This window comes from Coturnix japonica, chromosome 6 (assembly GCF_001577835.2).
Source record: "Coturnix japonica isolate 7356 chromosome 6, Coturnix japonica 2.1, whole genome shotgun sequence".
Classification (NCBI taxonomy): domain Eukaryota; kingdom Metazoa; phylum Chordata; class Aves; order Galliformes; family Phasianidae; genus Coturnix; species Coturnix japonica.
In genome coordinates this window covers 3884769-3911436 of record NC_029521.1, presented here as the reverse complement: position 1 = coordinate 3911436, position 26668 = coordinate 3884769, and the positions used below count along the sequence as shown (strand labels likewise).

At 38.0% G+C, this 26668-nt stretch overlaps 1 protein-coding gene and 1 long non-coding RNA gene across 3 annotated transcripts in view; one reads left to right on the top strand and one right to left on the bottom strand.

Annotated features, from left to right (window-relative positions):
• RET (ret proto-oncogene) overlaps positions 1-26668 on the top strand; it is a 73963-nt gene that overhangs the window by 44859 nt on the left and 2436 nt on the right. For both annotated transcript variants that reach the window (XM_015866142.1, XM_015866143.2), the window contains exons 7-19: positions 4478-4736; positions 5681-5806; positions 6068-6178; positions 9589-9708; positions 10598-10854; positions 11999-12146; positions 14919-15026; positions 16523-16737; positions 16834-16956; positions 19316-19386; positions 22735-22872; positions 24619-24718; positions 25487-25634. In XM_015866142.1, the coding sequence (XP_015721628.1) occupies positions 4478-4736; positions 5681-5806; positions 6068-6178; positions 9589-9708; positions 10598-10854; positions 11999-12146; positions 14919-15026; positions 16523-16737; positions 16834-16956; positions 19316-19386; positions 22735-22872; positions 24619-24718; positions 25487-25634 (1924 nt within the window). The remainder of the gene's footprint in view (positions 1-4477; positions 4737-5680; positions 5807-6067; positions 6179-9588; positions 9709-10597; positions 10855-11998; positions 12147-14918; positions 15027-16522; positions 16738-16833; positions 16957-19315; positions 19387-22734; positions 22873-24618; positions 24719-25486; positions 25635-26668) is intronic.
• LOC116653627 overlaps positions 86-26668 on the bottom strand; it is a 44233-nt gene continuing 17650 nt past the window's right edge. The window contains exon 2 of the long non-coding RNA XR_004307818.1: positions 86-381. This is a non-coding gene — a long non-coding RNA (uncharacterized LOC116653627). The remainder of the gene's footprint in view (positions 382-26668) is intronic.

The window sequence follows — 26668 nt, the reverse complement described above, 5'->3', positions numbered from 1 at the left end:
ATTGCATGCAAGATATGAAATATTGCAGAACTGCTTCTTGTTTATTCCTCACTGATTTGGCTATACTGCCATAATAGTTGCTGTATAACTTCTAATTGTTTATTTTCAGCCATTACATGCTCATTTCTATCCGCTTCTGGGGAACACTTGAGCCTATTTCCACATCTTTTTTTTTCTTTTCCTTACACAAAGTTACAGGAATTCTTCCAGAGCTGGCATGTTCTCCTAGAGGTGTGTGGTTAAAGCATTGACTGTAGCTAATTCAAGTAGAATCAGTGAAAAGCTTAACATCAGTATGACTGCTGCTGGATACTGCCATGGTGGACGTTGGGTAGACTGGACAATAGCTTCTCCATGGTGTAATAGCAGAATAGAAGCTACCTGTGAAAACATTAACAGGCAGAAATAGAAGTATGTATTATATTCAGAGGAACCTGCAAGCATTACTGGCATATGTAGAATTAACAGGAAAAATATCAACAGCAATGAAGTGTTCATCCTACCTATTGGAGTCCCAGCTCTACATTTTCCAGAATGTTAATATCTTTTCTCTCAATAATGGCTAGTTAGTAATTAATGTGTTTCCTAATTTAACCCTCAATTGAGCTTAATCACCACCATTGCTATTAATATTGCCTTCCAGAAACACCTTCTAGCAGGTTGACATTAATCATGAGAAAATTGCAATGTAATTGCTGTAGAACGTGTACATTAATAAGGAAGCAGTTCAATACAGGTAGTGTTATGAAAGTGATTATTAAAAACATCAATGACGGGCCATTTGGGGGGAGCTGCTGAAAAGTACCTCTCAAAACTAAATAAAGCTGTAATCTGACTAGTATGTTTGCACAGAGAGAAGGACTGACTTTAAAATGTGATTTTCCCAAGCGCAGAGAAAACAAGTTCATTAGAAGTCTTCAAAGGAAGAATTCAGTTTTACTCATCTTTAAGACTGACTGGTTATAAAAAGAAAGGAAAGCTGGGTATAATTCATGTTTATGTATTTAACATGATGGAACTCACTATGATCTGATAGCTCTTCAGAGCACAGAACAGGCCTTACATGACCAATAAAGATGCTGCTGCTTAGTCATGGGCATTCTACTACTAGACTGCACAGCAGAATATAGAAAAGATTCCAAGTGGGATAATACAGTGGGCTTCAGAGGGAAATGACCGCTATAAAGTATTTTGTGATTCCTTGTTACTGCAGCTCTTAAAATTTGTGGTCTGTTAGAAACTTGAGAGCATATTCGGTGCTTTTTGAGCTGTCACAATACTTCTACTGTTAAATTTGGGGTATTTTTGGTAGCACTAGATTGTGAAGGATTTGTTCTCAGTAGTGTAGGAAAGTCCTGCCTGGTAGATGATAGTCTAGCCCTTGGCATCTGAAAATGCTAGGACATATTTGTGTGTGTTTCAATATGACTGTAGTTGTAAAAAGTGGGGAAACCTATTAGAATTATATTAGTATATAAAAATTAATTGATTTTTTCTGTTTGTGTACAATCAGACATTACGCACATACAGGTTTACAGTATTATTAAGGATTACAGAATTAATTCTCTGCTGTCTAAACTAAATTTGGTTAAACTATCTCTGCATGCTCTGGTTTGTGTGATGTATGTGTTTCAAATATGAAAGTATATAGTTTGTTAGTTCCAGGATGGCATAACTGAAACAAGTTAGCATCTGAAAGCTATCTTATTTGATGCATTGTCAGTACAGAGATACGTTTGCAGTAGAGTGTTAGGGTTTCTGGGAACAACAGCACATTACTGTAATGGTGCAGTTTCACTGGGTGGCAGTAGCAGCAGGGAAAAATCGTTTCTCACATGAACTCCAAGTCTGTGGGAAGAGATCTCTTTTTGTGTTGCCTAAATGTAAATTCATAAAGAGGTTTTGTTCTGATTCTAGACTGTCAGAATTCCAGACTCAGAGTCCTGGCTCTGGAGATGATTTTTTTTTTGATCAGTTAAATTATCTTCTACATATTTCTGAGGCCGTGTTTGAACTTCCAGTGTGGTCAGGTTTGGAGCACAAGTCAACATAAGCAGTTTAGTCCCTGGCACTTCACATTATTAAAGTTGTCTGCATAATTAGCTGTGATGTGCCAGAGCAGTGAGGAAAAGTACTGAGCCAAATCAATATGAAGGCTGAACTGTCTCTTGCCCTAAGGAAAACACAAGAGCGTGAAGAAATGATTAACTGCTGGGCTGATGCCATTTGTCTATTTGAGCAGCTAAATGAATTGAATAACAGAAGCATGGCCTGATGGTACCAGCTTGCCCGGTGGCATTTAACTTATCAAAGAACTTAAAGCTCTATTGACATTTACCGAGATAAATGATGAATAATATAGGGTGAGATTTTTAAAGAGCTTATATGTCCAAATGTCCCTGGAATTCAGTGAAGAGGAACGTTATCATTATCCTGACTTTATTAAACTCTGGAGCTCAAAAGATGCATTTTTCTATTCCTATTTCTGCTAATGATATTTCTGCATTAACTGTTGGGTGTCTGACAGAATGCATCTTTGTAGATACCTCTGCTGTATTTTAATGTTTGCCCTGATCATCAGGCTATTTTCTACCCTCCTCACAAAAAAGATGAGTTGTATGTGTCTACCTTCTTTTCACGGGGCTAAGCCCTGCTGTATTTGAGATCCATGATAACCGTCCGGGCAGAGCAAGGTTATAAGCTTGAGCTTTCCCTAATGGAATCAGGCAAGAAGGGAAAGCCCGTATTTCCCATAGAAAATTGTTGGCTGGGGCGTTTTTGCTTCTCCTGAAGTGACAGAAAACAAAACTGGTCCATGCTCTACAGTAAGGACCTTCTGATCTTCAGGACCCCCATCTTTATGTGATTGCTGATCAAAAGAGAGCGCCTGTACAAAGAAATGATGATGTAGTAGAGAGTGAGGAAAGACAGTTTTAATGCGGTCAATATAAGGGCTTATATCGTGGTACATCACCATATTCTCCTACTGCATCATGAAAACATCACAGCAGCATTTGCAATACACATTGCCAATTGCAGAATAACATCAGAACTAAGATGATGTGGTCCTGGATGGGACCTGTCTAGACTTTATGTCTAGACAGATTTTATGGAGTTTCAGTCTTGTCTTTTTCTTTCTGCCAGTCCCAGCATGATGTAGGGAGGAGACGGGATGGAAGTGAACTACCAGAAACAGCACAGCTTCTGATTCCTTTAATAGTCATTGTATGCTACCATCACTGCCACTAAAAAGAAACAACAAAACAGAACTCAATACATGGTGCCAAGTGACCAGTCAGTAGTATGAGTGGGAGCATGAGATTAAGTAGGATTGTCCTGTGACAGTATATGCTTCTAGGATTTCAAGAGCTTCCTCTCTGACTTTGAATAGTTCAGTTCCATGGGAAGATGTATTTCTACAAGAAAGAAAGAGTTTCTTACGTTCTTTAATAATTATACTAAAACCAAGATGCAGACGTAAGCTTTTTTTACCAGCAGTAGTGGTACTTAAAAACGTATCTTAACCAAAGCCTTTGAAAATAATTCATCACAAAGCCCTCCCAAATAATACCCCACCCTTCACATTGTGGTTTTTCCTGCAAGGAAAGCCAATCTATCCGGATCTGATCCGAATCCCACTTCAGTAAATGGAAAAAACAAAGTGAGCTTTGGATCAGTTCCTGCAGAAGCTGGACCGGAGACAGAGCTTTACATTCCAGTGCTTCTTAGATGAATTGTTTGGGACTGAAGACTGCTTTAGCATACATATTCTGGCAGGCAGAAAGTCAAACATGGCAAATCCACATATTTTCATCTTTAGATGAGTACGTTTAAAAAAATTCAAATGGGAAACAATGAGGTTCTTATTCCTTTTAAGGCTTTCATAGAATTCTGCTGGCCAGAAACTTTTGACTGTAGTATTACAAAACCTACATATGAGCAATTTCTATTTCTGTCTTCTTTGAGAAGACTCTCAGCTTTGTTTGCACTGAAGTCTTTGCTTTCTCAAGGAAATACAAGCTTTTCTCACAGATCAGACTGGGGGCAGAGCAGGGACTGAACCCGGACCTTGCTAAATCACAGGGTTATCACTGAACATTGCCTAACACCATCAGCAGGCAACATGTATTATTGAGTCTCTTGGCCAAGGCTGCCTAGGGAGTCCCCATCCTTGGAGGTGTTAGGAGATGCATGAAGGCAGCACTAAGGAACATGTTTTACTGTGAGGATTCAGTATGTCAGGTTTGTTGTTGGACTTGATGAACTTGACAGTCTTTTCTCCAACCTGGATGGTTCTGTGATTCAGGTACTGCATTGATGTTAAAATATCAAAGCGTATAAAAACAAGTTAAATGCTGAATTGTGCACGGTGAATATTCTTCATTTTCTTTAAGGTATTTTTGTAAAGCACTGAATATTTTCAATGTTCTGTTTTGTTTCTGTTGTGTATGACTACTTTGTTGGTGTTTGAGCCTAGATAGGAAAAATCTGCATTGAAAACTGTATGAAATTCCGTGGTGTGAACATCACCTACAAGTTGCTGTCCCCCAATGTAAGCTGCTATGCTGTCGGCATACTTCAAGGCCGAGAAGACAGATATGGAAGCCTTTATGTGAATGATTCCTCTGTGCTACTTCGACCCGAATGCAAAGAAATACAATACACTGTTCAAGCTACAGACAAGCAGAGCAGGAAACATACCAAAACCCTTCTCACTGTTGTATTAGAAGGAACTCGTAAGTACCTGAGCAACAAGAATCAGATAGCAAAATTTGTTTTTATTTGGTTGTTTTGATTCAGACCCAGCTGCAACAGATATTTGTATCAAGAACTAATGCACATAAGGTAGTGCATCATATGTGAATCCTAATGTTCATCATTGTATGAAAACACGATTCTCTGGCCCAAATGGATTTATTTCTCTCTCTCCCTACTTTCCCCTCCCATTTTGATTTATATATTTTTTAATTTTGCTTGACATTCATGTAGCAGTTTCACGGACTTAATTTTAATGAAATGGTTGTTAAGGTGAAGTGTGTTAGAAACATTCTGTATCAGCCACAGCAGAAGATGGTTACACTGAAAACACAATCATTTCTCACCAAACAGTAATTCACTTTGTGCAGAAACTTAAAAATCTGCCTGATAATTTCTTCATTTCCTTTGCTTTATTACATAACTCCTATTGCAAGAGCGAATGGGTTGAAGGAAAAGGAAAAAAAGGCCTGTGGAGACCTTTATGTGAAAACCTTGTGCTGACTGAAGTCACACATTCTAAAGTGTTGCTCTTGGGCTACTGCTTATTATTCCCTGATTATATAAAACTTTTCCACTTAGATGAATGTTTTTTATGAAGCTTTAAATACATACAGTCCCCATTTTTCAGTAACTGAAGTGCATATTTCTACAGTTCTGGGCATTGACAGTGTGCCATTAAACAAATATGACCATGCTGTCATGATCTTACTCTTTAATTCCATAGAAGAGTAACGCCTGGAATTTTAAATGTTACTTAAACTAATCGATACTTAGTTGAGTGCTGACTATCTTCTCTCTTTCCTCATCATTCCTTTCTTCCTATCTGCCCTGAAGAAAGGAATTTTCCATATGATTTGATCTAACTTGCTTTGTGTATTCATTTCCCTTGTACTGATTTGACAGCAAGCACTCTTCCCAACAGTTTTTAAAAAAGAAGAGGACTGCCCTGACTCCTGTGCTATGAGTAAACACCTTGCTGAATGTGAAGAGTGTGGTGGCCTGGGAGTGCTAACAGGAAGATGCCAATGGAGACAGGGGAGTGGAAAAGGTATGTATGTATCCATTGTATGAAGTCAAGTTCTTCAGCTGTTAACTGTGCTTTTGACTCCCATGGGTATAAACAGATTCATTCACTGGTCCTTCTTGCTCTTCTTCCTAGTGATACATGATACATATAACATATAAGGTGATAGATGACTGATTTGTATCAGTGCAACTGGAATGGACAACTTAAAGCTCTGCAACCATCGGTTGAATTTAGAAGATGTGTTTGTGGTGTTTATGCAGTTGTCTGTTTTTCTCTTAATAGGAATCACCACCAACTATTCCACATGCACCCCAAGTATCAAGACCTGTCCAGATGGCACCTGTGATATTGTGGAGAGCAAAGATCCAGCTATTTGCCCCCAGGACTGCACAAGTATGGAAATGTTTTAGTATTGGCTTTTCTTTGTCACAATTCACTATTCCTTAGGTTGTACTTCCTTAATGTCAGATACTTTTACAAGTTGCACATATTTATCTTTGCATTGTTATACCTGTGTATGAATCAAACTAGTGTTAAGTTTATGGGTTCTCATCTTCTTATTTTTGATGCCAGTGAGCTAACACCTATTGGCTATCAGAACAAGGTAGGGTTTCTTCAGTAATTCTCATCACTCTGCTCCCCCTCTTAATTTGCATGTAGTGTTCTTCAGTGGAGGTATTTACTTAAACAAATACTGATATTATGCAAGTTAATGTCTTATTTACAAATGTTAGCACACATAAATAAAAATCCCGCCTGTTCTCACCACTATTTAAATAAGCAAAGAGAAATTCCAATTTAAAACCAAATGTGCTTAAGAAGGGTCACTTTCAGAAATGCTCCTGGCCTTATTTGACTAGTAACCAGCAAAATGACCCTATTCCCTCTCTACTTGAAGATACAGGCAGACGTTCACATGAACAGCATTTGGGAAGGAAGGACTGAAATGTGTGTGTTTTTTCTTCATTGCATCTGTCTGCATTTTACTCGCTCTCATGGCTACCCATACATACAAGTCACCCTAAAGACACGAAGGCTAGCAAAACAATAGTGTGTAATTGCAGTTTCAATCTGTTATGAGATGATTATTTTTAACTGGATCTTTTTATACAGCATCTGGTATCTAACTGATAGATAAAGACATAGCTATCTTAATGGTTCTTTGCTGTGGCATTGTATGCTCCAAACTTATATTTCAAAAAGGAACTTATGAAAAACTGCTACTTTATCATAGTCTAGAACATAAGTTACTCTGTGAAAATAAATTAATAATCAGGCATCTTTGTCTTTCTCGCATGAAAAAAAGGTGATTGTGTATTTTATATTACTTGTATTGCATTATTACATTTGAGTGCATAAAACCCAACCTTTAAAGTGGCAGAAATGGTTGAAGTGAAAGCAAGTAATTTCTCTAATAATCTGAAAAGAATTGGGTTTTTTTGGTAATAACTGGAATCAGTTGCCATTCTAAAAGTGGAAATCTATGTGCAAGGGTCTTAGTGCTACGACATGTAATATGTAGTATTTCTAGCATCAGACACTTTGCTTGACAGAAGCCTGAAAGAAGTACTGGCTTATTGGATAATAGAAGGAGGCAAGTAAGGAAAGCTTTCAAGATGTTGCACATGCTTTTTTAATGTCTGAAATGGAAAACTTTATATGGGATTTGGTGCAATTCAGAACCTGGGATGGTGCCCAAAACCAATATACTTACAGAGAGAGAAATGAGAGTGTTTTGGGAGCTCAGAGGTACAGGAATACCATTATATCATCTTTTGCTGGCAGAGAAGATTTCTTTGGAAATGGCAATTAATATATATAAAAGCCCCAAATGCATTAAGATCAAGTATATTCTTTATGTACATGCAGTTGCTAGAATACTTGTTTTTATAATTCATCTGACATTATAATGGCTGTGTGCTTGAATCCCAACATGGCTTTTTTCACGCACACTAACACTATGAATATTACATTCAGGGGCACTCAGCTGAAACATCTGAACTGTGCCCATCAAAGAGAGGCAACTTAACTGCATTCTAAACAAGACATTTCTTCTTATAATTGTTTCAGGGCCAGCTGCATGAAACAACTTTTATGTTTGTAGGTTTCTCTGAACTTTGGCCTTCTGACAATGTAAGAAAATAAAGTCTTTAGGGTTCTACCTTCCTCTGTTTTCAGCAGCAATCTTTTTCTGCCTTTGGTTGTGTCTGACGACTAGTATTCTGATTCACTAAATTTCTGGAGTTTCTACATGGCTTGGGATAGAATTACTGTTTTTCCTTTTTTCCACACAGTCATGAAGCAGGGAAAGTTCTTTCCCACCACAGAGCAGTGGAAACAGCTGATGCTTTAAAACAGGAGTAAGCAAAATACTACACAATTCAAAATAACACTGATAATTCTTGGAATTTCCCTACCAGCAGTGAATTGGTGAAAAACACATTTATGGCTCACTGGAATACATATAGGAAGCTCCATGTTTTCACTGTGGGTTTATACTAGAAACGTATTCATTCTGCACAAAACCAGTTTGTCTTCAAATCCCTTGTTCAAGAACAGTTTGGATAGGACCTGCTCATCTGCTTCCCCGTTTTTCCAGGTCCCCTGATTTTTCTGTGGCTAATGGGAACTTTGTTTCATCATCTCATCATAATAGATGATGTTGACTGATGAAGGCATAAGCTGGAATTTTTGGGAACATCCATATTGCTCCAAACAACAAATGTTAGCTTCTGTGACTCAGCAGTGACTCAGTCTTAACCCAAAATAACACACTGTGCTGGGTATAATGTAATAGGTGTGGCCTTCTTGGAAAGATGACCAAAATCTGTCTGTTTTGCTTGGATACAAGTTGTTGTTTTCACTTTAGATAAAGGATGTTTGCTTCCCTTTTGGCAAAAAAAAATCTTCCTCTTCAATTTCTGTTAAACATTCAGAGAAACAAAAGAAAGAGTCATTCATTCTGCTATCAAATTAGGTAAGCGGAAGGAAAATGTTTTGAAATAATACGACTGCATTGAATGTGTCTTATTCACCTTTAGAATCCCATTATGGTTTGGATGAGCTTTCTGAATGACAGCATTTTACAGACGTAACTAGGTATTGTTCTCTCCATTTGATAATGGAGCAAACAACATGCAGAACAGTGTGCTGACTTCTCCGTAGTCAGATGAAATTGGCATCAGAACTAGAAACAAAACTCAAGGCTGTAGACTGCTGACTACACTGTGCCACTGGGCTGTACAGCAACTCAGGCATTTTAAAAGTACCTGAGACAATGGTAGAGAGAAACTAAAAGAAATAGACTAGAGAAAATATTATAGGGAGAAATTGTGGATGTGAAAGACATTACTGATACAGAACTGTAGTGCTTCATGAGGAAACCAAGTCCAAACAGCCATGATACGATCCTTTGAGGTGGAAGTTTGGCAATAAATAATGGGACTATGCATAATGTTTTAAGGTGTACATGAAATTAGGAATGTATTTCAACTACACAATGCAAACATAATTATTTCTGCTATACATACATTTTAATCCGGTGTCTTCCATAATGGGAATAAAAGCTGATCAGGGCAGAGGTTCAAGCAACCCAAGATCCCCTCATTTCAGGACCTGAGAAATTAAATCTTAGGTCTACGCCGGTGCTCAGTAATCCCTGTCATTATCATTGCCCTGTGCTGCACTGTCTGTTTACAGATGCATACTAGGATGAATCTGTGGAAAACCTGAGCTTTTTTTTAAAATAATAGTTTATTTCTAATTTAATGTCCCACGAGAATCTTGTTTCTGTTTTTGATTAGATGGAAATATTATTGGCGGTCACGGGAAAGGCACTGGAAATCTTGGAATTAAGTCAGGACATGGGATTTGTTACTGCTTCCCAAGACAGAACTGTTATTGTGAGAAAGATGATATCAAGGGTGAGTTGTCAACTGCTCTTGCCCTTATTCTTTTTTCCCTCCTTTCTTATCTCTTATACATGCAGCAGTCTAAACTAATGGACATGTTCATAAGCATTTGTATATCTGTTTCTTCATAATATTCTTATGAGCAATATCTCTATTCAGAAACAGGTAATATAAAACCCATTCAGAACAGGCATCTTTACTTCTGGGTGGAGACCGAAAACTTCCAGAGGGTGGGGTTACTTCAGACCTTTGCGGAAGATTGTTTTTTATCTATAAAGAACTGGTTGGCCATTTTTTGCTCTCCAGCAGTATTTGCATTTCAGTCAGATTCACATGATATTTGCAGTGACACCTAGGAGAATTAGAATAATGACTTCTACTACTTTCAAGTAATTCCAGCCTCCTAATGGTTTCTGAAAATCTCAGCTTCAAAACATCAGATAGTTAACACCCGTTGTGTTAGGAAGAGTGGATTACTTGAACATCATCCTTTGTTTAAATGTAAATGCTTTTATGGTCCCTCCAAACCTTTTAATTAAATACTGTTATATTATTTTAAAATTGGTTTTATTATTGCAAATTATTCTGTGTTTCTTATTCAGTTAAGTCCTTTGGATAAACTTCCTATGGGCATTATGGGATCACGCTGGCTATCCTGACATCTTACACAAGCAGTTACGCATTCAATTCCCTGCCAGTATCCGAAGTAATAATAATAATAAAAAAAATGATAAGTGCATCAGGTATATTTTCAAACTTGTTCGAGAAATATCTATCAGGTTTTCCTTCAACTTTATAAATGATTTTGAGTTCTTTTTCTGTCATACCCGTGTGTCAAATCTGCCAAATTGAAACTTGGGAACAGCAAACAAAGTTCTAATAAATTGTTCTTGGTCCACAGAGCAATTTTGTGATGAAGTGTGCAAGACTGTGATAGCAGGGGCAGTGCTGTTGTCCTTCATCATCTCTGTGCTGCTTTCTTCATATTTCATCCATCGCTACCACAAGAACTCTCCAAAACCACCTATTGCCTCTGCAGAAATGACATTCCGGCGCCCAGCCCAGTCATATCCCATCAGCTATTCTTCTACTAATGTCCGTCGCCCTTCTTTAGACTCCATGGAGAACCAGGTGTCTGTAGACACCTTTAAGATACCAGTAAGCCAGATTTAATTTTACTCACTTTCTCATATCTGCCTTGTCCATAAAGAATGTTGCTTACATGTGCAGAGAACAGTTTGGAAACGCAGTCCGTTAAGAGAAGCATCAAACTCAGATAACTAACACAGAAGTGATGAGTATGTGGATGGAACTCAAGATAGTAACTGAATAAAACATTTGATTTGCTCCACAAGGAAAGTATAGGCTTCTGGATTTGTTATGTTTTAATATAACATATCATTAGTTACAATTTTTAAAATAAATGTAATTTGATGTTATTAAAATAACATAATTGTTTAAATTGTTACATCTAACATAACATTGTTAAAATAATAGTCTAAATGTAAGTTAGTAATCAGCACCTTTGTAATCTCTGTGATGAGCCCCACTATCACAGCAGGGGTAAGATTAGGGAGAAAAAAGCAAAAAGGTTGAGGTGTGGTTTTGATTCTCTTACACCCACATGAACCTATATTCCATAGGTATCAGTTGGCATGGGAGACTTACCTACACTTTAAGAATGTTTGTCCAGTCAGATTGTCATGTCTTTACTCTGGTTTCTTCTGTGTTGGTAAATCACTTTCAAGATGCAGTAGAGAAACACTGCCATATTATATGATATGTGGCAGTACCAGATCCGTTTGAAGGTCGATGCTGAGGTGTTCACTCTGCTTACTGTCTAGTCTGTTGTGTACATCTGTCACCACCTTACAAATGTAAAGCTCAGTAATACTCGTTTCCTAAGAGGAGGACTATTGCGTCTGACGAACTCTTATTCTGCAAGTGAAATTGATGAACTTCTCTCTGCAGTCTATGATCACTTATTCATAGTTATTCTGAAAGCAAGCATTTATTTTTCATCACTTTGTTTCATGTGTGACTGTTTTCCAAGTCTTTTAAATATGATCTATCATCCACTGGCTTTTTGAAGGATGTAATTTAGAGGCAGTGATAAAAGATTTGCAAAACACTTACAGGTTCAGAAGTTTTCGGAGCAACGCACTCATTAATAACAAAGACCAACCAAAGCTGTACACCAAAGTGCACCCACTCCTGAAGAATCCTTTCCTGTTGACCATTCTGATGCACCTAGACACTCCTGTTTTGATCATTCTTATAGGGTTCCTTTTCTTTCCTGCAGGAAGATCCAAAGTGGGAATTCCCTCGGAAGAACCTGGTTCTAGGCAAGACTCTTGGAGAAGGAGAATTTGGAAAGGTTGTCAAGGCAACAGCTTTCAGACTCAAGGGAAGAGCTGGCTATACTACTGTGGCAGTGAAAATGCTAAAAGGTACCTTCCCCTCTGATTTTGAAATTATTGGAAGACTGTTGCAGCCTCTGCACTGATTTTAAAATGGGCTAATATGAAACTAAAAGGTCAGCTACCAACAGCCAGTGCCGTAGCCTCAATTTCTTCCAGAAGACTCTTTATTCTGACAGATTTCTGACTGCAGGGCAGCTGGCACCACACTGATACAAATAAGTGGCATCCACAGTCAGTTTTAATTCATGATTTTCAGGGGCTCTGTCTTAGCAGAGTGAATGCGTTTGTTTGGCATTACTGGAAATATTGCAAGGCTTTGCTAATGCTTCCTGATTTTCTTTTTACCTTTATGTGGTTCTCTTTAGCAGAGGTTTTAAAATAAATCACATTATAATCATGGCAAGAGAAAATAGGCCTGTTAAGTTATTTACTTTCCAAATTAAGAATTCTGTCTACTTTCTGATCTGCTTTTCAATTACAAAGTGAATCTCCCTACCCGGATATAATAGCCTAGTGCTTTCTTCTGGTGTCTTCATAAAACATTAAAGCTCGGGAAAATTGTATGCCTAGGTTTGGCTGAGATAGTAACGTGAGACACTGAGCTCTTGACTCCATCTCTTTGTAGCAGTCTTCAGCCCCACATATACCTATTTCTTTCCCATGTAAAAAAAAAAAAAAAAAGAAAAGAAATTACACTGAAAGAAAAACATGAAGAATGTATTTTGCTTGTTTGGTCTATGAAGTAGGAAGTCTTCGATATTATTGTATTTTGCAGCTAGAAGCTGAATCCATGGCTTGTAAACCACAGCTTTTACCACTTCTGGACCTGATTTCTAATGCTAAATAACAGCATTGCTAAATATAAAATGATGGGGAAAGAGGTCATTGGAAATGCTTAAACATGTTTCTTAGTCGTTTATTCACCAGAGACCGAGGGCTGAAGCAGATAATAAAGCTGTAGTTTGTAGTCCTTTTCTGTAGTTTGGTGTACTGAAACATATAAATGCACGTAGCCCCTACACAACAGGCACCTAGGAACACATGGGACAAAGACGGAAAACAAGAACCTTCGGAAAGGCTTACGGATAGAAGACACTTCCTTTAGCAGGACAGATAGTTTTAGCTGAATATACATACAAGTCCATCTTCTGCTTCTGGAGAGCAAAGATGCTGCATATTCCATCATTTTACCAAAGGAGTAAATGCATTATGCAGCACTTCCCTGCATTCCTGCAAGAGGTTTAGAGGAGATTAATCATGTGTATAAAATAAGTAAGTCTGTTCAGAATTGAAGACCAGTCAAGCAGTTCTTGCAGCATTCAGGTAACAACCTGTGTATTGCTATAAGTGGGTTTTTCTTAGTCATTATTTCTTTTCATACTCATTTGTGCACTGTCACTGATTTTCTAGCGCCTTGTCATCAGCGACATGTGACTGAGTTAAGATTTCAAGACATAGTGGTAGAAACGTTGCTTTTACTTGCAGATGATTTAACATTCAGTTTTCCCTAGCTATTAAGTGCAGAACTGACAGTAGGATGGAGTAGCCCTTTATTTTAAGCACCTTATTTAAATAAACTGATCTGACATTTACAGTAATGCTTCAGGCTCTAATGAATCCCTTTGTAATGTAAAGTACTTTGCACATAGTCACTTGAAATTTCGTTTTCCTGCCTTATTGTGGAGAACATTTGTCATTACTGGAAATATTTATCTTTTGATGTTTTAGCTTTCCTCAAGTATAAGAAAAATTGCATTAGCTCCAATCACTCTATAAAGTGCTGCCAGGAATACAGGACCCTTAATTTGGATCAGACCAACATCGTCCATTCCTTCCCTGTTATATACAACAGAACTAGCTTTATGCCCATTTGCAAAGGGTTATTCATCCTAGCATTAGGGACTCTGTGTTGTCTGATCTTTAACCAGTAAGTTAGTAGAGAAGACCTCCTGCTTTTCCCTTTAGGGAGTTCACAACTGTAAGCTGCCCAATAATAATACTCTGAAGAGTAGAGATAGAGATTCAGTGTTACAGTGACATTGAAGAGGAGCTAGACAAAAGGAAATCACTGACCTGTGGTGTCTTTATGAATGATATTTCCTTCAAAACTCAGAGTGTTCAAAGAGAAGGACTGTATGAAGAATTCTGCAAAAATAAAATGCTTTAAAGGCTAGGAAGACGTGCATGTTGTCGCACTACTGCCACTAACATCAGCAAAGTCTGTGTATATGACTGCCTGTAAAATACAGGCCATACATTTAACTTCTGAACTCCAAAATGTGTGCTGCAAATGTAAGCCGGTAGATAGGTAGATTTTTTAGTTCATCAGAAAGTCTGTTTAGAAAGAAAAGGGTTGTATATTATAGGGAGATAAGGGAGCAAGTCTTTCGTTTGTTCAACACAACATTTTGGCTTTTGTCTTCTTTTGAAGTTTCATTTGCTCTGATTCACTCTAGAAATTTGCTTTCATTTGTAACAGTTTCATTGCATCTGCAAGATGTTAAAGACAATGATCCGGATTGTGAGATGACCTTTCCCTTGATGTAGTCATTTGTATTGGATGGGGGTGGTGATGACCACACGTCACCCAGTCAGCACAGCAGAGTCCTATTCATGTGGTTCTGATAGGAACAACTGCAGGACAGTGGAGATGGGGAAAGTGTTTTCTGAATTCTTAGTCATCCTAGGAGGAGTGGCTGAAAAAAACCAACCCTGATGGTGATGCTTCAGGTGGTGCATAGAGAACTCCTGGATAATGCTTTCCTAACCACAGCTGTGCTTTTGGACCACCTTTTGCAGAAAATGCTTCCCAGAGTGAGCTGCGAGATCTGCTTTCAGAGTTCAACCTTTTGAAACAGGTGAACCATCCTCATGTCATCAAACTTTACGGAGCCTGCAGCCAAGATGGTAAATATTTGAAGCTCATTATTTGGATGAAAACTGTGAAATAGGAGATAAATAGCAGTACGTTGATGGGTTTGGACCATTGAGTTTATAAACAAACACCTTTAAAATATGCTGCTGACTAAAACAAATAAGGGTATATAAGTAAAGTAACATTGAAGGGAATAGAAAATGCGAATTTAGTCTAACTAAGCATTCTTTTGATGGGTATCTTCAGTGTTCATTTTGAATCTATCTTGAAATCAACAGTTGTACTACCAGTTGTCTTCCTGACAATTTATATTCTTCTATTGCATTGATGCTCAGTACACCTTTTCAAAAATGGATTATTTCTTAAAGGCAAAGTGGTCTTTTCATTATGGTTACTATTATTCACCCTACAACTACTTCAGTGCCTGAGTTCAGAGAGTGACATCTCCTTTTATTAACTACTGATCCCTCTGTTAAAATATACCTTGATGGTTAGACTGACATCTTGGTTTTCCTGTTGTTTCACAAAACTTCTTCACAAGACAGATATATTAAAAGCCACAGTCACTGCGAAGTATATATTAAGTATACTTTTTTAACTTCCAGTTTTCATTGCTGTGCATAGGAATTGATCTGATTAATTTCTGTTCACATTAAGTGAATTTGCACAGCAATATTCTCCTCATTTTGTGTCTCTAATTGTCATCCTTCTCACTTAAAGACTTGGTGATTTTTGCAGCCTATGATTACAGTATATATGTAGCAACTACAGGCTAAGGCCTGCCTTTTTTTGCCCACCCAGTTCTGTTGCAGATGGCACTATTAGTTATAGGCAGAGAATATAATTCAGGATTGAGTCATCTCTGAGTCTCAGAAAGGTAATGAACCAGCAGGGCAGGATTTGTTTTTTTTCTTTTTAGTACAATGCATCTTTTCATCCCTAAGGAAGTGAACTGTCACTGAGTCACAGGCTTTTAAACAATATCCAGCTAATTCATTGGTGTATGGAGTGGGAGGGTTTTAATAGAGCAGGCAAATGTCTTTAGCATTAAAACTCATGTGGGTAACGGGGAGGAGAAACTAATGGATTGAAACGTCAGACTGTTTTTAAGCACTCTGAAAAGGCTCCTTAAATACAGCGCTGGAATTAGCAGATGATTTGTGAGCTCAGCGTCATGCTCTACAGGAAAAAATTTGGCTTTTTATCTGTTTATCCATTTTAGAGTTCTTCTAAGTTAGGCTGTTTCACAGACCTGATTTTTATGAAGGTTGTCTTTATTCAACCTCAAATTATCCAGATGAGGGAGCAGGTTACTGCCTGAATTGTGGCTCGATTTAAGCTGCAGTCTGCTTATAGAGAATATAAGCTAGAAATATTTCAGTGCCTTTTATCTTGAGCACAAAGGTTTCTGGAGCCTCTGACTGTTACAAATAATGTGTTGATTTAGAAGAGGTTTTTCTGGAGAAAAACAGGAAAAAAAAAGCCTACCTTTTAATTGCTAACTTACCAGTGTGTGTGTTTATTCCAGGCCCGCTCTATTTAATTGTGGAATATGCTAAATATGGCTCCTTGCGCAGTTTTCTCAGGGAAAGTCGAAAAGTGGGACCAAGCTACGTGGGTAGTGATGGCAACAGAAATTCAAGTTACTTGGATAACCCCGATGAGAGAGCCTTAACCATGGGAGATCTGATATCATTTGCATGGCAGATATCAAGGGGAATGCAGTACCTGGCAGAAATGAAGGTAGAGTTGTGTGATAGTGATGTGAGCACGTCCTTGTGGCAGTGGTGTGTTCCTCTAGAAGGAGCATAAATACTGTTGTTGGTTTTCTTTCAAAAGCTTGTCCATCGTGACTTAGCAGCCAGGAATGTTCTGGTGGCGGAAGGGCGCAAAATGAAGATTTCTGATTTTGGCCTATCCCGTGATGTCTATGAAGAAGATTCGTATGTCAAGAGGAGCAAGGTACAGTGCACGTTAGTAGAAGTAGTGAGAATTATTGCCCCATCAAGTGAAGGGATTTATACAAAAGTAACTAGTGGGGCAGTAGCAGTGTACTGTCCTCAAGTTGCTATTACCTCGTCCATTTCTTCGTTCTCATTTGTAAATATGCTCTTTAACTTCCTCACTCACCAACAAAAAGAACTGATTTCTAATTTGTAAAAGTTAGTTGCAGTAAACAGAAGGGCTGTGATGATATTTAAGGCTTTGATCTGACATGCCGAGAAACGCTGACAGAGCTGGAACTGTTCAGCTTGGAGAAAAGAGGGCTTAGTGGGATCTTTCTGACGTGCAGATACAGATAGGAGGCAGGAGACAAGACTGAGCCATGCTCTCAGAGCTGACCACTGACAAGGATAAGAGGCAAAAGACACAAATTTAAACAATAAAATTTCTGTTTAAATTAAAACTAGAAGAAAGAAAAAGCCTTTTTAAGCCTGACAATGTTCAAGCACTGGAACAGGCTGCCCAGGCAGTCACAGTCCTTGGGCATATTCAAAACCTAACTGGAAGTGTTCTCGAGAAGCCTGCTATAGCACATCCTGCTCTGGGCACAGGGATCGGACTAGGTGACCACCAGGGGTCCCTGCCGACCCCAGGGATTCTGTCTACCCATGAAAAGCTGCAGGCCAATTCATAAATGTTAGGATGAAATCTGCTGTATTTTGTTGTCATTCATTGCAGGAGATGTGCTCATTAACCTACTTACAGGTAGAGCACGGCCCATTTTAAATTATGTGGACTTTCTCATTTATCCAGCTCCTCAGCCCACTGCTTGAAAAGAAGAAATGAATAAATCCACCATTTTTCTCCCCCTTCCTGATTAAACATATGAACACTTTGTTGAAGCTTTGTTGAAGTTCAGGGTTTAAAAACTACATTCAGTTTCTACTAAACCTTCTTTTTGGGAATTATCACATTTATCTGGATGACTTGAAGCAAAGCTCCTTCTGGAAAATTCTTCCATACATATGAAAGATACCAAATCTTAATCAGCATGATAGATCACAGACTGCGGAATCTGGTAATGCTTCCTGTCAAAGATTATTTAAAGCAGTTTTATTTTGCCTCCCATTGTAAATGATGATCAGGTGCCTAGATACAGTTCTGTCTGCTTGCAGTACACAGCAGCATTCAGCATGCCATATAGCATAGTATCATAGAGCTGTTTGAGTTGGGAGGGACCCTGAAAGGCCATCTAGTCCAACTCCGCTCCAGTGAACAGGGACACCTATATCTTGATCCAGGTGCTCAGAGTCATGTCCAGCCCGACTTTGAATGCCTCCATGACCAGGACATCCATCACATCATCATTTAATCATTTAATCATATCATCATATTGTTTCCTCTGAAGGATTTTGGAAAATGAATTTGTTGGAAATCCCCCATAAGACTCTGGAAAGGAAATTTGTTGGAAAGATGATGAGGTCCACTTGTTGAATCACATCTCTGCTTCTCAAAAAGAAATAGTTGGGGATAATAGCTTTGAGATGAAGATGATGAATTAAAACTTGCTATTTGTTTATTTTTTAAATATATATATATCAAAATACTGTCAAATACAGCAATCCAAATCCTGCTTTCTGCATGTTTGTGTACTGCCACTGACATCAGCAGAACAGCATTTACATCTCACACCGAGGCCAGACTGTGATGTGCAATCTGCTAACGCTGCTTTCTACTGACTGTTTATAAGATCAGCATTGTTGGTTCAGTTCCCTCTATGACTCAATATGGAAGAGCTGCCAACAGAAATTTTTTGCATGTGAGAGTTGTATCATTTAAGGAAAATATTTTTGTAAATACTGCAAATTTTATGTTTAGCTTTTCCTCTTATGTGTTTGGGTGTTTTTTTTTTCCAGTTAACGGTGCTGTTTGTGCTATTGTTATGTTAAGTCAAAATAAGCTGCAGAGAAAATGACCTTTTGAAGATGTGATCATACACAGAAAGGGCTTTGCCACACGCATGTGTTCTATGGACTGGTTGTTTGGTGCTTTGCCAGTGATGCATTTACATAAATGCAGTTTCTTTCTTGGGACATTCATGTCACGAAAGGTTATTTTCTCTTTGCTTCAGAGACACTCATCACTACACGGCTTAACACATCATCTGTCAGCTTGTATGAAGAATGAAACTGAGTAATTTTACAGAACTCTTACAATTATTCTCTTTTTCTTATGCACTCCTAAATCATTCTGTTCCATGACAAATTAGTAGAGCATGAAGAGAGTATATGTTACAGTTGTGAAAAATTAGTTAATAGGTTGGTATTTCACTTAGAAGCATGACTCTAACCAGTAATTCATATACTTTTATTTTTAGGGTCGGATACCTGTTAAATGGATGGCCATAGAATCCCTATTTGATCATATCTATACAACACAAAGTGACGTGTAAGTGTAAATTCTGTGATTATGTATGGTTTATGCATTTGTTTGAGGAGGTAGGGGAGGAACTAACAATAATGTGCACAGAAGCCAAAGCTCTTTAACGCTTACACAGCGTTATAGAAGTTACTTAGATATATAATTCCTGCCTAATTCAACAGGGGTTGCAGCTGTGTGTGTGAGGCTTTAAAGATGCAGAAGAAAATCACGAATCTTGGTTGTCAGTGACAGCAGCTGAACCCATTATGCCCCGTTCTCATTCACCACTTGTCTTTAACATCAACTAGCAGATACAGGACAGGGTTGATAGGGATAGGTGTTATGTCTGACTTCACTCCAGTTCAAATTGGTGACATAATTTCAATTAATTTTAATGACAACCAGCTTACGCTTTAGGAGAGCAATCTGGTTCCAGCACCAAGATGCAACCTCGTCTGCATCATTACGGAAACTAAATTCCTGAAGATGTGCTCCTTCCTCACTGCTGATGGCAAGGCTGCAGAACTACTACAGCTAGGCTGTTCTCACTGCCTGGTGAGGAAGGAGCCTAACAGAGGAGTGTTTGTACACATTTAACTTAGGATCACATCCTTTCATATTCCTTTCTCCCTGGGATGAATAGTGGTTGTGACCAGACTGCAGGCAGACACCGTCAAACAAAGCATTACTTGTTTAGGAGAAAAATCTCCAGGGGATTGCAAAAGCAGCAGCAGTTGCTCCTGATTTTCTGCCAGGTAGCATGTTGGATATCTTCCAAATAACCCTTGAAAGACTAATGACTAATGCACTATTTTCATTGAACTCAAACAGCATAAGACATTCTGATCTCAATGACATTTCACTGGGGAGGAAAACACTTCGATGACAGCAGTATCTGCAAATAGGAACCTTTCAGTATTTACTTTTTATTCACCTTTTACTCATTTCTCCACAGCTGAGAAAAGTTTCAGTGAAATAAAGTATTTTGCTCAACTGGAAAATTCCCTACAATATGAATTTGCCAAGTATTTCTATATATATATTTTTCATTTGGATTAGGAAAAAAGTAGGTGCAACCCTTGGGAGAACATCACTTTTCATTAGGCATGTCTATAGGTTTTTCCCTGATATTTTCCTTTCCTGCTCATATGATCTCTTGTGCTAACCTTGTTTCTCTACAGCGAGTTTACCCAGAGAATTTTTTTTTTTAAAAAATTAAAAAATAAAATAAAAAAAAATCCTAAAACTTAAAAAAAAAAAAACATCTTAGACTCTGCAGAACTGGTTTAGGGGCAGAACAGTTCGTGTAGAACCACAGAAGGGTTGAGCTGGAAGGGAGGATCTCACAGCTCCAGCCCCTTGCTGTGGGCTCCTTTTAGTGTTAGAGAATCACGCTCTATGGAAATATTACTTCTGAATAGTCCTTACTGCTTGTGGTGATGCAGTTATATTTTGGGTGACCATGTATTAATATAGTCAACAGCTATTCCAGTGTGCTGTTGTTGTGTTTTTTTTTCTCATGCTCTATACTTCAGTTTTCTTCCTCCTAAAGCCTTTCTGTGTAGTTAGTGGTTAGCTGTATTTAATAACAGTATCACTTGCCAGCCTTTACAAAATCCCTTTTTGATCCAGAGGTCAGTGACATCATTTATTCATCAATAGAAAGTGTCATGGCAATTTGTTTCATCTCCCATTCTTCTTCCTTCGCTACTTAGTTTGTATAACAACTTGAAACACATTGCAGAGTTCTGTTGTTTTATTCTAGGAAGCCCATTTGCTAAACAACTTCAGTTAATGAAGAAATTGCTCATCTGATCCCTCCTTTCACATTCTGAACAATCTCTCTTTAGCAGAAGAGGTGGGCTTGAAAAATAAAATCTGCCACAATACTGAGTTAATTTGAATGAGTGATGTGCAGTATTACAACCTGAAGGCAGAGCAAAACTGACTTTAAAAAGGGCGTGAGGCGGTGTATTAATAAAGTATATCAGAATGTTATGAATATTCATTAGCTTTCAGGAATGTGCAGAGCGATTAAAAATTAATTCAATTAATTGCATCAGGGAGAACAGCTGCTGCACACCATTTAGGACTGTGTAAAAATGGTCATTTGGCTTCTCTGCTCAGTTTGAAATTATTACTGCTCTACTTTTGGGTCACCGTTTTTCTCTGATGTGTCAGGGCAAAAGAGCAGGACAGCTGTTGGAAAGAGGTGAGTTGTGTCGCTACATGTCCCTTAGGTTTGGAATTAGGCGTGTAACCCTTCATAAAATCTCCTTATAAGTGGAGCTATCACAAAAATTACCCAACAGTGAGAGGACAAAAGTGAATATTTGTCATCAGTTGTAAGTATCTTTGCTTCCAGGCGCATCCCATTGAGTATCCTTCATAAGTGAGAGACACTGTTGGCTGGCAATTGTGGAAATCTGGTGGCCCTGCCAGGCAGGGGGGTTGGAACTTCATGATCCTTGAGGTGCCTTCCAACCCAGGTCATTCTATAATTCTATGATTCTGAATATCCAAATTCTGGCAAGTTCTCTTGGTCAGGCAGATTCCAGCACTCTGTAGCTTTTTTTGTGTGTGTCTGGATTAAGCTTCCAGTAAAGGAAGATAAACTATTTCTGCGTCTCTTTTCTTGCCTTGTCCTTCAAGATGGACTAATTTAATCTACATATTCTCAACTCACTGAAAAAAATATCTTGTTTTTGCCTTTGAGGCCATCAACAAAACAGGTTAAAAAATTCACCCTTCTTTCCGTTCATTTCATTTCATTTCCTCTGTTTTCTGTTCTGTGTTAGACTGTATTTTAGCCATCTGATATTTCCATGACAGATGATTCCCTTTGCCTTCATGATCTCACAGGGCACCTGACTTCAAAGGTGCAGCCTGTGACTGAAATAACCAGCTTCTTCATATAAAGAAACACAACCTCCTATTTAAGATGGCAAAACAGTCCCTTGGTAAATGGATAAACCAGCTTCAGTAAATTTAGACAGTTATGTCTGATGGGGACCACAGGTGTTAATTTGGATATAACCAGTGGAAAACAGAGGCACTTCCAGAGCAAGAAGCAGCTTTTGTGCTGGAGCACCGAGTGCTCTTTCTGCTGTCTACAGAAGATGGGCCGTCCTGGGACACGGTTAGCTTTTGGCAATGGATAAAGGAGAGGAAGCCCTTGTCTCTACTATCTTGGTTCTTAATCTCTATAATGAATGGTATTTGTGAACCCACGTGTTCCTGTATGCATCTCTAAGGACCCACTGGCTCACAATGTCTTGAATTTGGTTGGGTTCTCAAAACACTTGAAATTGATTTATTGGGTGAGAGCCAAACCAGGCTCTTGAAACTTATTACTGCTTGTTTTCTCTTTAACAGGTGGTCGTTTGGAGTTCTGCTCTGGGAGATTGTAACTTTGGGAGGCAATCCCTACCCAGGTATTGCTCCTGAAAGACTCTTTAACCTCCTAAAAACAGGCTATAGAATGGAGAGACCAGAAAACTGCAGTGAAGAAATGTAAGTAGTTCTCGATTTGATAAGTTTCCAAAAACTTATTGAATAAAATAACTGAATAAATAAATAAAAAGTTTGAATAAGTGTCACAGAAATATTTGTCTGTCTCAGAAGTAGAATCAAAATAAGTACTACTCAAAAGAAAGTAATGAAATTAATGAACAGTAAAACACAGCAAGTGAATTACCAACTGAATGCCTGCAGCTGCATCCAAAATATTTGTGGGCTGTTGAATAACACATTTTGCCAATCAGTGGAAACAATTTGAGTATTCTTAGCAAATCCGTTTGAGTATTCAAGCTTGGAGTGAGAATGGGAATTTCATGAATCAGTGGTAGCTGAAACAGTGAAGAAAATGGGGTTTTTTGGGGTTCACTTTAGCAAATAACATAGGTGTTCTACCCTTAGTTGTTATTATTAATTGTCTACTTGTCCTGGCATTACATAGGAGAAAAGCCAGAAGTCTTGAAGGTAACCTTGAAAGGAGAAAATTTCTGTGGCTTGATTAACCCAGTGCCATTCCTTTTCTGTCTGGGGACAATCTGTATCATTATCTGTTTATTTATTAAAACACTCTCAGTGTGAAATAGCTCCTCCTCCAGGTTCTTCACAGCATTTGGAAATGAGACATGGTTTTATATTTGGCCTGTAAATCTGATCATGCTTAGGACCTACTAGACAATTAACAGCCTATGTTAATAGGCTATTAATTGCAACACTATGGTGTTTCCTTTGACTAATTTTTAATATGAAGGATACTTTGTTCCCATCTGGGTTAAGAAAACTCAGCATATAATTATCCTTTTTGTTCATATGCAGTACATAGTGATAAACTATTAAGGGGTTCTAAATTAGGGGCAGAATAGAAGTTTACAAATTTCACTTGCAAATATCCTCCAACAAGTATTTTTTGTTTATACATCCCAGCTCAGCAGGGAACAGGACCTCTTTCCTCTTTTCTCCAACATGTATTACAGCATTAATGCTCCTTAGGTTAGGCAATCTGACCGTATCTGAAGGTTTTTTTTCTATTCAGTTTCTGACTACTTGAGATATTTTGGATTTACTCAGATTTTTTTCTGATGATCTTTTAGAGCCCTTTGAGGGGTCATATTCTTAAGTTGCATTCTCATAGAGTCAAGTAATATAAAATCAGGAACAAGGGAAAAAACACAGTGCTTTTCAAGAGCTTGCTGTAGCTTCTACACTCAATTAACTCCTCAGGTAGAACAGTTTTCTAACTAGAGTGCTTAGCCTTGAAAACTGGAATGGCACACTGGGTTGGAGAGTTAAGCTTCTGAAGCCTAGAATAAAAATAGATGACAAAATAGCAGTAATAGAAGCAATCAAAAGAATGTTTATTTGTACCAGTAGTCTTAGGTAATGTTCAGATTTTTGATATTAACGTGTTTTCCATGTTTTGAGATGCATGACCATGATATTCCAATGTCTTCTAAGTCATATGTAAGCAAAATTAATTTGAAATCTGCCATGCTGCTATGTGTGAGGCAGCCCTCTGAGAAGGCGGAGATAATCAACCTTAGTCTGCAGCCCTGCAAGGACAGCCAAACACACCATCATTTAAATTCATAAACACTTAAGAAAATAGAAGCCCATTCTTGTACATAATGTAACATAAAGTTTGATGTAAATTGAGTGGCTTTGATGTTAAAGCTGTGTTTAAATGATTTGAGCAGAATCCTGACCCACTTATAAATGATTTTTTTCTGTTTCATGGGGGATCAACAGGTACAACCTGATGTTGCGCTGCTGGAAGCAAGAACCAGATAAAAGGCCAACATTTGCTGAGATCAGCAAGGAACTGGAGAAAATGATGGTGAAGAGTAGGGTAAGTGGGAGCAAGCATGAGGTTTTGAAACCTTTTCCAATCATCTGAGTTTGAGTGTACAGAACGAACAATCTGCTTTTATCTTAATACTGATAATTACTCTTCAGCAAGCTTTAAGGCATTTAAACACCTAATTTATATCAAATGAATCCAGACTTTTGAAAGCAGTACTACCTTGTAGAGCGGCTTTGGAAACTTCAGCCTTACGATCCCCATGTCTAATGACAAAGCTGGACTGTACAAGCTGGCAAATTTCCTGGCACGTTCAGTATAATTAAAACCAAAGCCAATCCAAAAGAGAGAGAAAAAAAAAAGGAGTCATTTTTCTCTTGCCCTTGATATTATATTTGTTGTATATTCAGCAGCGTGGGTGTAAACGTGTGAAGCTTTCTGGTTAATCTGAATATTTGTTTTTAGAACAGCAAAAGCTTTATGTGGCAATGTTTACACAGCTCTAATTTTCTGTGTAATTACGTAACAGCTTTTGTGAAATGATGAGATTACTTGAGTACCTCTCCTTCAAACTTATACAGTGCATAACAGGAACTAAAGGTCAAATGAATCAGATAGCAAAGCCCATAAGCTTCTTGGTCTTGCTATCGATGAGCAGAATAAAGTAAGGGAAGTAACCAAAGGCGCTGTACTTGCAGAAAAGAGCAGCCTAGTCTAGTGCTACGAGTACTATCAAAGGTGTATGTGTAGACTTTACACCCAAGAGGTAAGACTGCCATTTACTTTAACCTAACTTTTTATGTCTTTGTTTCTTAGGACTACTTAGATCTTGCGGCTTCCACCCCTTCTGATTCCTTACTTTATGATGATGGGCTCTCAGAAGAGGAGACACCTCTCGTGGACTGTAATAATGCTCCCCTCCCTCGAACCCTTCCTTCCACGTGGATTGAAAACAAACTCTATGGTAGAATTTCACATGCATTTACTAGATTCTAGCAACACAAAACAAAAGATTTCTCTTCTGCACTGTTCTCAGACTCTGTAACCCCATTACAGTGTTTCTTGTCTGAACGAAGCCAATCAAAATTTGCTTGGAAGCTTCTTTTGGGCTTTTTTTTGTTTGTTTGTTTTGTTGTTGTTTTTTGGTTTTTTTTGGTTTTTTGTTTTTTCTTTGGTAAATGTCAGAGTTTGCATCAGGATCATCCTTTAGTCATTTTGCAGCTGTGTTTAAAATAAACATTTTGAAAAGGATGTGAAAATAAGTAAAATGACTAGATATCATACAATTTAAAAAAAAAATCAGGGAAGTATTCTCAGGGGAAATAGAAAATGCTAATGAGGATCTAATTCAACAATCCTGTTCGGGGGGGAACCAGGAACGTTTCAAGTATGTTAGATTCTGCACCTCTAATTTAAGCAATAGACCTTTTTTTTATATATCACTTTTTTTGTCACAGCTAAATGATAAAACCCATCTGCAGTGTTTCTACTTTATCAAGATGGATTTCTAAATTTCAGCTGCTGTTAAGGTACTCTGGATCCATAAGCTGCAGTGTCTATTTAATGTGTCATAGAAAGAAATCAGAGTACTATATACAGAAGGTAAAAATGCTGTATATAAGTATTATATACAGACCAAATCGACACGTAAAGTCCTTTGAAGAGTGAACTGATAATGTGCATTTTGAAAGTACTCGGCTGTTTTCACGTCCTTTGGTTCATGATGAAAATGTTGGTACTAAATTCTGATTGAAGGATGTAGCAAGTGTTTTTAAAAAGAACATATGCTTTCATATTGTGATGGTGAGATGGACAGTAAAAATGGTTCTTGCCAAAACTCCTACATTTTGTCTCCTGATTAAATATTCTACACCTTTTTAGACATACACTCACATGATAGATTTTTTTTTTTTTTTTTAAATCATTCTTCAGGCGGTATGACTTTTGAAAAGTTGGATCTATTAGCTTAAAAGTTACCGTATATACCTGGCTTTGGGC